Raw genomic sequence first — 11,998 nt, 5'->3', positions numbered from 1 at the left:
TGAAGTACAAAGTGGTTGTTAGTTAGCTAGCTACGTCTGGTCTCTTGCCTCGTGCAGCAGCACTTTGCGCCAGTACGACTGTGGTCAGACATGTGCTCGTGACTGTCTTTAACTGTGTTCAAATGTACACGTGGTGGTCATGTCAAACTTCGCTATGTTAACATTGTAGAATGAGAAGTTTAATTTGTATGTTTCTTCCAGTTCCACTCCAGTGTTACCGTAATCCAAAACCTAAAATGACGGGTCGAGCCAGAGCCAGACCGAGGGGTCTTGCACGCGGTCAAGAGACTGGGCCACCAGGGGCGCTGTCGGTGAGTTCATTAAGAATCCTTATACACATTAATTCTGCCCACAGGATTTCGCCGTTACGCATGGCTGTACCAACATGGTTGTATGAATTGAGGCTACTGTAGGGTCTTGATGGTCAAATCTTATGTAAATGTATACATGTAAATGTGTGATGTGAGAACCCCTGATCTTGGAGAGAGCAACAGCAAGACACAATCATTTGGGCAAGGGTGATCACAAAATGTCAGAGGTTTTCCGGTATGAAGATTTTATAAATTGTGTAGTGTATCCTCGATATAAATATAATAGGATGAGAATGGATCAGGCTAAATAATCCTATGATGGCATCTCTGCCAGAAGACAACAAATGTAATGCTGAATTTATAAGGTCACTATTGTATTCTGTCACTGTAATAGTTTTTAGGCATATCATTAATTCAGTTCTGACTGTATTTGAATGCTCTTGCACTGCTAATTGAGTGGTTAAGATTACTTCACTTACCTTTATGAGTTTTCACAGTCATTTTGTGGAGTGTTGTTGATATGAAACATGAGTTATTATAGGAACTGGTAAGGGCTTTCAATAAAGTATTTTTGATTACATTTTAATGTTTTTTCTTAAAGGCTCCCCCTCAGGAGGAAGCACGGCCAGTTCACTCCACTTCTGAGGGTCAACTTGTGGGTCGTGGAAGACAGAAAATTGCCCCGGGACTTGTGTCCTCAGAAGGTGCTGTGTTCTATGGTCATTTAAAGTAGCTAATGCATATTAGGGGTGCAACGGTTCTCTGTTTATATTGAACTGTATGGTTCGCCATCCACGGTTCAATATGCACCAGTGAATTTTCAGTGTATGATGCGTTCCATTGAGTTGGAGGTCGAGTTTGTCTGGAACGCAGTTGCTTCTGTAACTTGTTCAAATGTTTGTTCATGGCGAGTGGATTTGAGAGTTGAGGGAACGAAAACAGTGAACAGAAACGTTACTGCAAGCATTGATTAATCATGTCTTTCTGCGCATATGGTCTACCTGTCAAGCCTTAAGTGCACTTTTACTTTTAATTCTTCCTCTCCTATACCAGTAGTCAAGCCTAACATTTTACATTTGAAATGTGTTCAATCAATGTGTTTAATGTGAAATGAGAGTGAGTGAAACTGCATTATTTCTCTGCCCTTTGTTTTCACAGATCTTAAGATATCTTCAGGCTTTCAGCAGGTGAAGATCGGAGAGAGGGGTGGACGCCGTGGTGATTTCCATGATGTAGGAATCAACACCAGGCAGGCCATGGAGCATGTCAAGGAATCCAAGACTGGTGTGTTAGCCAGCCATTACATGGTCACAATTATAGTGTAGTTTTAGAATAATGAACAACATGATACATCCATGTATGAAATCCTCATTAAACCCATTGCAGAAGAATGTCATTGTTCTGTTTTCTGTAATATAATGCTGTCATCTGTGATATGTCTTCAGGGTCCTCTGGCTCTCCTATTCAACTGAAAGCCAACTTCTTCCGCATCCTTTCCCGCCCTCAGTGGGTGCTTTACCAGTACCATGTGGACTACAAGCCCCCCATAGAGTCCCGCCGCCTGCGTTCTGCCCTCTTGTATCATCATAACGAGACGCTAGGCTCAGCCCGCACCTTTGATGGAGCCCTCCTCTTCCTGCCTCACAGACTTGAGAACCGGGTACAGTACACGAGAGGGTTCGGTTCTTCTGATGGCTCTATCACTCGGATTTGTGATAGACTAAGATCATAATTTACCAAACGGCATGCAAGAACTTGTCAAAGTAGTTAACTGTTAATTGTTGGAGCAAGAGTGAAAAACATACTAACTACAGTATGATCTAAAGCTGATGGATCAGCTCCCACATGCTGTTTTGAGAAGCATGTTCTAATTGTAATTCATTGAGAAACCTTGACACAGAGCTTCCATTGTATTTTGTAGGAGACTGTACTTCAGTCTCGGACCAACCATGGAGAGGATGTCCAGATCACGATCACTCTGACCAATGAGCTGCCACCCACCTCTCCAGTGTCCCTGCAGTTCTACAACATCATCTTCAGAAGGTCAGAGCACCCAGTGAAAGGTTATGGTTGTGTTGACCTATAATAAGACACAAACTCACGTTTCTTTGCTCGGCTGCCCTCGGACAGGCGGTTCAGGACCATGTTCGCAAGGACAAACAGACTGAAGCTCAGCTTCTACCCCAGGGCCATTCAGGCCCTGAACACAGCAAAGACCTAGGTTCTAGGCCCTGGACAATCTAGACAATTTGATGGCAGCTACTAGATTGAAATCAAGTGCAATACTGAAACACAACTGTGAACATTTCAAACCTGCAAACTGCGACACTTTAAATGAATGTGCAATAACACTATGTGCAATATGACAACCCTCGGGTACATAAGGTTCAGAGATAGGAAATGTTAGAATAGGTATAGCATAGCATAGAGTACAGCACAGTGTTTTAATTTGTATAGTATAGTGGATAGTGTACATAGCCTTTATTTATGTAAACCAGCTCCTTTCCCTTCTTGTTTTTAGCTTTTTTCCTAGCACCAGGGGAGCCCCCCCTCCCAAATTTCATTGTTTGGTACCTGTACTATATCAATGACAATAAAGACCATTCATTCATTCATTCATTCTCTGTCGGTCTCTATTCCGTCATTGTCTGTAAAAATGTTTTTCTCTGTTTGTTCTAGGGTGCTGCGGATACTAAACATGCAACAAATTGGACGCCATTACTACGACCCAAATGAACCACTCAATATCCCACAGCACAGGTCTGTGCCTTACCTGTCTCGGCAGTGGTTTTACCCATAAAGACAAAAGAGACAGAATAAAGATGTTGTTGTGTCCTTCATTGTGTGGCATGTTGTATGCATGTGCTCTTCAGACTGACCATCTGGCCTGGCTTCACCACCACCATCCTGCAGTATGAGTCGGGCATCATGCTGAGTATGGATGTGAGCCACAAGGTGCTGCGCAGTGAAACAGTGCTCGCTTTCATGGGCAATCTCAAGCAGCAGTGTGGGGACCAGCGCTTCATGGAGGCCTGCACCAAGGAGCTGGTGGGCCAAATTGTCCTCACCAAGTAAGACCCACCACTAGATGAACGCAGAGATACAACTGTTGTTTCTCTACGGTAACGCTTTACAGTAATGCAGAGTAGGTACTAAGCACTAAGCTCTACTTAGATTTGTGCATATTCATATTTATTTAAAAAAAAAAAAAGTTTATTCAACCTTATAATAACCACTTTTACATTGTTGCAAAGAAACATTCACATTTATAACAACCAACTGTCTATGGGAATTTTTTCTCTCAGGTACAATAACAAGACCTACAGGATTGATGATATCGCATGGGACCACACTCCTACTAACACATTCAAGAGAGGGGACTCTGACATCTCCTTCAAAGAATACTACAAAACTGTAGGTGTTGTCTCATAAACTTAAACTATCAGACCATATCACTGACCATGTGTCACAGTAACCACTGAACTCATTATGATTTAACACTTTCATTCAGCAATATAGTCTGGACATCACCGACAACCGGCAGGCCCTTCTGGTAAGCCATGTGAGGAAGATGGGCCCTTCTGGGGGGCCGCCCCCTGGCCCAGCCATGCTCATCCCAGAGTTCTGCTACCTTACAGGTACCACTGACTTGACACTAGAGAAACCTCACAAACACTACTTATGGACAGTATTTATTTTAGTATTATATACACTGCTACTTTTTATTTATTTTTAATAGGCCTGACGGACAAGATGCGCAGTGACTTCAACATCATGAAGGACCTGGCCACCCACACCAGACTGAACCCAGAGCAGAGGGAGCAGCGTCTCAATCGCTTTGTCAATAACATCCACAAGTACGTCACACTCTATATGGTTTGACTATGAGCAGCCTTGCACTGATGTAATGTTGACTCTACACCCCAGCTTTAAGTGGTTACAATATTGATATCACAACGTTGATTGCAAAACTGACCACCTTGCAGGAACCCTGAGGCTGAGGCTGAAATTAATACCTGGGGGCTCAACTTTGACAACAAACTCCTGAACCTCACAGGCAGACTCCTCCCTACTGAGAGGATTATCCAAGGATCCAGATCGGTATTGAATACATCAGAAATGATGTCCCCAGTGTGGCTTATTACAGTACTTGTTACCTGCAGTTTGAAGCTCTTGCTAAACATTTCTGTTTTACTGCAACATGTACTGATCTAGCTCCAAACAAGAATGTTTGCTGGTCATGTATTTGCATGTATATGCCTGTCATAATCTGTGATTGCAACAAACTAAAAAACCTTTTTTTTTCTTTTTCTTTTGTCTCCCAGTACGACTACAACGCTTTGGCAGCAGACTGGTCGAAAGAAATGAGGGGGATCCCCCTGATCAGCAGCCGGCCACTGGACAACTGGATCATGTTCTTTACCCACCGCAACGCTGACGTAGCCCACGCCCTCCTGGACGGCTTAAATAAGGTGTCCCCACCCATGGGCATCCGCATGCAGAGGCCTGTTATGTGAGTTCTCACTCTGGGTTGGAGGAGACTGGAAGGAGGCACACACACACACACACACACACACACACACACACACACACAGTGCTATTGCACCACCTAGTGGCAGGGAGCAACATATGATACCTAAGTTAATTACAACGGTGAGTCCAGCTGTGAATGGGCACAGCTAGAATTAAGGTTCCAAGCTTGAGTTAATGAGCACTTTAAGCTGCAGTATTGTACCACAGGTGTTTTACAAAGCCTTGAGTATTCTTTGCCAATCATACTTGGGTGTTATCTGAAAATGAACATGGTATCATCAGTGGAAGTCCCATTGGTTAGATGTCCCAGTGCTTTGACAGTTTTGGTCTGTGTACAGGGTGGAGTACGAGGACCGCCAGGAGTCTCTGCTCAGGGCTCTGCAGCACAACGTTACAGAGACCACCCAGATGGTTAGTCTCTGAGCATAACATGTCTAGCAATCGTCCTAATCTGTGTCCAGGTAACCACCTCTAGGTGTTGAATGAGGACTAAAGCATGTGTGTTACCTCCTCAGGTGGTGGTGATCCTCCCCAGCAACAGGAAGGATAAGTATGACAGTGTGAAGAAGTACCTGTGTGTGGACTGTCCCACCCCCAGCCAGTGTGTGTTGGCTCGCACCCTTTCCCGCCAACAGGTCGTCATGACTGTGGCCACCAAGATTGCCCTGCAGATGAACTGCAAGATGGGAGGAGAGCTCTGGAGTGTGGAGATCCCAGTAAGTCGCACAGTGAATTGAAATAAACCCAAAGTCACAAATGTTGTTGGGGCCCAATATATAAAAAAACAGCTGTGCACATACAGACCAATGCTCATGATAAGTTTAAAGTGGAATTTTATTATTTGTTGTTTTCATTATTCAATAGACACATTAAAAACGATGAAGATATACAGTATATATATAAACGGTCAAGATATCTCGCTTTGAATGCCGTCATCAGTCCTGATGTTCCAAATTGCTCAAGATTCCCGATTCCAGATTATATTAACTCTGGGGCTTTTTTAGGAAGTAAACATAGACTTTGAGTTTTGATAGCAATGATACGTTTTGAAATGATGATAGTTTGAGACGGTATGCATTATGGATTGACCAGAAATACACATGAACATGAATTTTGGATAAACTTTCCCTTTTTAATGTGGATAACATTTATCTGACTGACTACCTCTCATGGGTGCAGGTACAATTTCTACAGCGTGTTCTATTTCTACAACCACACATTTCACACCTATGTGATCTCCATCCACAATCTTATGTTCCACCCCATGTATCTCAATAGAAGCATGTGCTAAACCAAACTTTGTAAGGTGTAACTTCACCTGCCTCTGTTTCACAGCTCCAGCAGCTGATGATCGTGGGCATTGACTGCTACCACGACATAGCTGCAGGGAACAGGTCCATTGGAGCTCTGGTGGCCAGTCTCAACAAGGGCATGTCCAGGTATGTGGATGAGCATGGAGAAGCATGGCCTTGGGTTATGAATGTGCTCTTTACCACCAATGTTGGTAGCCAGTACCAACTGATTCCTCTTGTTTTCCAGGTGGTTCTCCAAGTGTGTGGTTCAGAGCCGTGGTCAGGAGATCATGGATGGCTTGAAAGTGGCTCTGCAAGGCAAGTTCAATGAAACAACAAAGCATTTCAAATAAGATACCATATCAAAATTGACCACTGACTGCCACATTGTAACAATGTCTTCCAAGTCTTCTTTTCAACATAATCCCTCAGAGAAGCATGAGAATGATCCCTAGTATCCTAAGTGCAGGCTCTCTTTCCCAGGTGCACTGAAGGCCTGGCTGAAGCACAACCAGTGCCTGCCCTCACGCATCATTATCTACAGAGACGGAGTGGGGGACGGGATGCTGCAGAGTGTGGTCAACTACGAAGTGCCACAGATCCTGGACTCAATCAGCACCATGGGAAAGGACTACACGTAAGAGGACCTTAAGGACCTACACCTTAATTGAGGATTTCTAACATAATCAAAATTTTTCATGTCTTTCTACCAACATATTTTAGTACGAGATGGCAATTAGAGCGTATTAAGGCCTACATATCTTCAGTGTTTCCTCTAGGATTTTTCACATTAGTGGCGGAGTGGTAAAAAAATAATAATTGCACGCACATGAAACGCGCACTGGCGCTCAAAACAAAGACGTAATTTCACCAAAAACTAAAGGGTGGCAACATAAAAAAAACGGTGATTTTTATATAGAAGGTGATCAAATACCAAGATATCCTACAGCTGCAGCAGAACATGCGGAACGCGCATACAGCACTGAACATATACATGTGACTGACAGATACGCCCAAGACACACACACACACACACAGAGAAAGATCATCAGCTCATCGAATATGAAGTACACAGGGAACCGGGAACGCGCATACAGCACTGAACAACATCCGTAGAATATAAACTTGCGACTTACAGTCACAATGAAAGATCAGCTCATCAATACAAAGTATTGCAAGCCTACATGAGAGTACACACACAAAACCGTCTAACGTTACTCATTAACTGTTTACACAAGTAAAATCACAGTGTGACAGTCAGTTGGAGCATTCGGTAAACAACCAACAGCAAGGTAATGCTATCAGCTGAGTTAAAGAAAACCAACTTTTACCTTTGATGACACCGACATGAGCCCTGCTTACCCGTACCTCTGCCGTTCTGTTCGTGGTGATTTTAGAGGCTATAGATAATTGTTGCCCCGCGCATATTGCCCTGTAATTAGACCATGCGACCACACCTTGTGTCTCTTATTGTCCAATTGTTCCCTGAATTTTAGCTGCATGTTTTTCCAGCATCCGTTGTCAATAAAGATTCGACTCCCCTTCTTTTCCCCTGCCAATACTGTGTCGTTTATGACATTTACCAACGTTTATGCTATGAATAGTTCGATGCTAGCGTTAGGTGCGAGGCTGCTCGGTTAACCAATTTGCGGGAACATTATTTGTTTCACAAAATAGCCTGATTTAGTTGACCATGAACATCAGAGACTACATTACGAATGTTCATTTAAAATACTTGTATACTGAGCACTGGTATAAGCACATGAACCAGAGAACAGCAGTAAATGCAATAACCCACAGTCGTCGCTGATGTTGCATTTTAGATTAGGATACGGGATTAAAGGGACCGCCGACGGGCGAAGGGAGAGGAGAGGGATTTCCTGAAATCCGCTAAATTCTGACCAATCACAAAATTGCTTTGCAAGCGCGTTGCCGACGAGGTTAATTGCAACATCGGAAAGAAATCGGAACGAAATGTAGGTCTGAAAGCGGCCTAAATCTAGCTTAAATCTGCTTTTTCTTTTTCTATTCTCCGATCATAATTCCTCGCTGCCTTTCTCGTTGCGCAGCCTGAATCAATTAGTGGCGGAGAAAATGTATTTGTGGCGGCCCGCCACGAATCAATGCATATAGAGGAAACACTGTGTCTTAATAACCAGGGTTCCCTTTAACACATTCAATCACCAATCATTCTGATCGTATTTTCTCTCTTCCCCTCCTAGACCCAAACTCACAGTGGTGGTTGTGAAGAAGCGGATCAGTTCCAGGTTCTTTGCCCAAGTTGGCGGCAAGATGGCCAACCCACCCCCTGGAACAGTCATCGACACTGAGGTCACCCGCCCAGAATGGTATCGATTCAATACGCAATTCAGAAAATATGTTGTTTTTTCAGAGATGTGCTATGTCTGCTTTATCCAGTCTTAAAACGGTGGCTACAGTTGCAATTTCCCATTTTCAGGTACGACTTCTTCATTGTCAGCCAAGCTGTTAGACAGGGAAGCGTCTCCCCAACCCACTACAATGTGGTGTATGACAGCAGTGGACTGAAGCCTGACCACATGCAGAAACTGACCTACAAACTCTGCCACATGTACTTCAACTGGCAGGTATGCTGGGTTGTCTTTCAGTAGTAGTTTTAAAGGGGAGGTTTACCCGAACTTTCATTATTTCGTGTGCAGCTGCATCATAGCTATCAAAACGTGAGGTCTGTTGTGACGGGGAGAGAGGGGGGGATCTTGGGAGTTTGGAACATCAGGGCATTCAAAGCGAGATATATTTACTCAGAGATTGTTTTATAACATGATTCTTTGTGTGTGGATATGTCTACTTTAGAATAATGAAAACAACAAATGCACAAAATTACAGGGTAAAAGTCTGCTTAAACTATTCTCTTGGTCAGTAATTCAAATGCAGGCATGAACAGGGTGTAGTTCACATTGAAACACATCTTAAACCTACTGATACGTATCCATATTGGTTATGAAATCAAACATACTGTATTTACATATGGTTTTCCCATTTCAGGCATGCAAGTAGTTTTTTGATGCATAAATTGTCGTTGATTTTGTCTCCCCCAATTATTTCAGGGGATCATCCGAGTGCCTGCACCCTGCCAATATGCCCACAAGCTTGCTTTCCTGGTGGGACAGAGCATCCACAGAGAGCCCAACATGAAGCTGGATGACTTGCTCTACTACCTGTGAGAGGGCAGCAGCTACCTGAAGAGCACTTTGGAGTGAACTTGTTTTCCTTTTGTTTGTTATGCAAATTTGAACTGCTCTTCTATTTTATTTTATACTATTGTTCTTTGGAAATGATTTATTACAGATGGTCAAACTTCGGTGCAAAGTTTTATTTTGTGTTTTTTATTTTGTTCTTTTACTAAGATCAAGTTGCATGATACTGTTTGAAAATGTTGTTACTGCAGCTGTCATTTTGGCTGTCTCCCTGTTTTCATTATCATGATGAAGGTTAGGGTTTGTGTTGTGTTTTTAAACAAATAAATATTAACTGAATTACCAGTGTCATTGCATTCTTAAATACAGTACGTATCAAGCAAATATAGAGAATTGAGTGTCCTGTGGGCCATTCTTTATATGTGTCGGTCAATGAGATTTGAGAGAACAGCGACCAGCGATCTACCTAAGTAGTCCACTTGTAGGATACCTGAATGGCATAGGGAGAAAGACCCGCAACACAACAAGTTAGAAAATATCTAATTTATTTTGTTAAAAAAATGTGCACATGCACACCCACACAATATTTCGTAACCATCAATATAGGCTGATATTTCTTTTCATAAAGCTAGCACACAATTGCAGACTTTTAAAACATGGTTTTGAAGACACCATGGGGAAAGCTTGCACTGTTTGATTATACATTTTAATGTACAAAAAAGGCAGTCTGAAAATCAAGTATAAACATTTTACAAATGGACAAAGTACAAAAAGAGCAACAGTCACTCAAACAGTATAGAAGCAATGACTGAAAACCTATGGTTCATGACTTGAACATTTTTACATTTACTGTCATTTTTAAATGCCTGTTACTGTAGGCTGAGAATTGTACAGAAGGTTATACAGAATGCTTTTTATACATTCTTTTTTTTTTTTCAGTTCAAATCTCATGTAAGTAGTTCAGAAAAAGCAGTTTCTGTTAAAGGTGGATGGAAAGATGGAATGGTGAACAAAATGATGTTGGACCCAGTTCTTTTTCTTGCAGCTAGAGGGCAGCACAAGACAAGAGAGCTCCAGACATTTGCCCTGGGTACATGTTACACGCTGTGGACTTCCCTCATGGAACCCTCGGAGCGTAGAGTTACATTCTGGAACCCTGGAACTTGCTCAAACATCTGAAAAGTTGTTTACTTCTATGAAACAATAAAAACAACACAGGAAAAAAGGCTTTTGATGACAAAATAACTACATTTATTCACAGATTTAGAACATTACATTTTAAAGTAACACCGCCTGCCGAGCCCAGCCTACCGTGACGTCACGCTCATCACTGTGACGCAATCGCCCGTTTTTTTAAACAAAACCACTTTGATGTCTGTCACACCAGAGATGACGTCACAACAGAGATGACGGGTTGTTGCTGGGGTTTCACATTTGGGTATTTTCTCCCGACAAATATAAAAAAAAAATATATATATATATTTTAGTTGAAATAGGGTGATATTCTGGGCCAGATACTATAGTTGTGATATTACGTGGTCTGGCCGTTATCGGGCTGGTCCGAATTCGTCCAGGTCCGTCGGTGCTGGCTGGGATAGGATTCATCAACCACACCTACATAAGAGACTAATTACCTCCCAGCTGTTTGGTGTCATCAACCACACCTACATAAGAGACTAATTACCTCCCAGCTGTTTGGTGTCATCAACCACACCTACATAAGAGACTAATTACCTCCCAGCTGTTTGGTGTCCCAGGTTTCAATTAGAGGCTTGTTCTCCTCAGACTGTCACGAAAAACTCAACTTTTCAACAACATTCAACCTTCAGTAAAGAGACTATGGGACTACTTCTGTTTGTCAGACACGTGGGACACTACAAGAGGCTTGGCACGAAAGAGGCAAAGTTGAGGAGTTTGCAGGTCTGCTGGCAGGTGCGCTGACCGAAGGTAAGGGCATCATTAGCGCGTTTAGTTGAAGCCAACGGCCGTTTTATTTCTCTGTTTGACTGTTATTCTGTATTGTTGGTGTTTTATTCACTGCTCTGTTATTTGGCTACCTGATAATATATTGTGTATCGTTGGTAGGCTATTATATTCACTGCTCTGTTATTTGGCTACTTGATAATTGAGTGTGTATTGTTGGTGTTCTATTCAGTGTTAAGTTGGTGTTGGACAGTCACGTGCTCTGTTGAGAGGCAGCTCATAGTAGGCTAAGCATTGTTGCAGGGCTCTCCTGTGCACATGTATAGGCTAATGGATATATTTGAATTAAGTATAGATACATTTATTTATACACCTTAAATACATATATGAAATATGGCAGACTAAGGCAGGGTTACATCAACATGGTTTAACTTTTAAACTGGATTAAATCCATGTTTATGTACTAATCCTGTTGCAATGAACTTTAAACCTATTTTAAATGTAGTTTACAATGAATCCTGGTTAAATCTAAACATTTGACAGTCTCAGTTTAATTTCCATTCAAACCTAGATTAAATTCCAGTGTGTTGCACCAGTCATTTTAAACCTAGTCTAAAAATGGATTTGGAACATTTGGGCGGTTGGGCTGGATAAATAGCATGAGTTCTGAATTGTTGGTTATTTAATCTGTGAGCAAGGGAGTGTCTGAATTGTGACGTACTGTGTTGGTTATTTAATTTGTGGTTATATTCCTGTCAGTGCA

At 42.2% G+C, this 11,998-nt stretch overlaps 1 protein-coding gene across 1 annotated transcript; it reads left to right on the top strand.

The window, feature by feature from the left end:
* Positions 1-236: 236 nt before the first annotated feature.
* On the top strand, positions 237-9,339 carry LOC308168201 (piwi-like protein 1; the record flags this gene model as incomplete). Its single annotated transcript, XM_080542703.1, has 20 exons — positions 237-311; positions 913-1,015; positions 1,470-1,595; positions 1,757-1,971; positions 2,233-2,354; positions 2,991-3,071; positions 3,185-3,382; positions 3,617-3,725; positions 3,823-3,949; positions 4,051-4,168; positions 4,298-4,412; positions 4,637-4,824; positions 5,183-5,255; positions 5,360-5,560; positions 6,180-6,283; positions 6,384-6,454; positions 6,620-6,773; positions 8,359-8,484; positions 8,595-8,742; positions 9,223-9,339. 20 exons carry the CDS (start codon positions 237-239, stop codon positions 9,337-9,339), a joined length of 2,571 nt encoding a protein of 856 aa, XP_080398829.1.
* Positions 9,340-11,998: the final 2,659 nt, after the last annotated feature.

Source organism: Nansenia antarctica, assembly GCF_963989245.1.
Source record: "Nansenia antarctica genome assembly, chromosome: 12".
Taxonomy (NCBI): Eukaryota; Metazoa; Chordata; class Actinopteri; order Argentiniformes; family Microstomatidae; genus Nansenia; species Nansenia antarctica.
The sequence above is the reverse complement of the archived record's forward strand: the minus strand, read 5'-3'. Positions and strand labels throughout refer to the sequence as shown.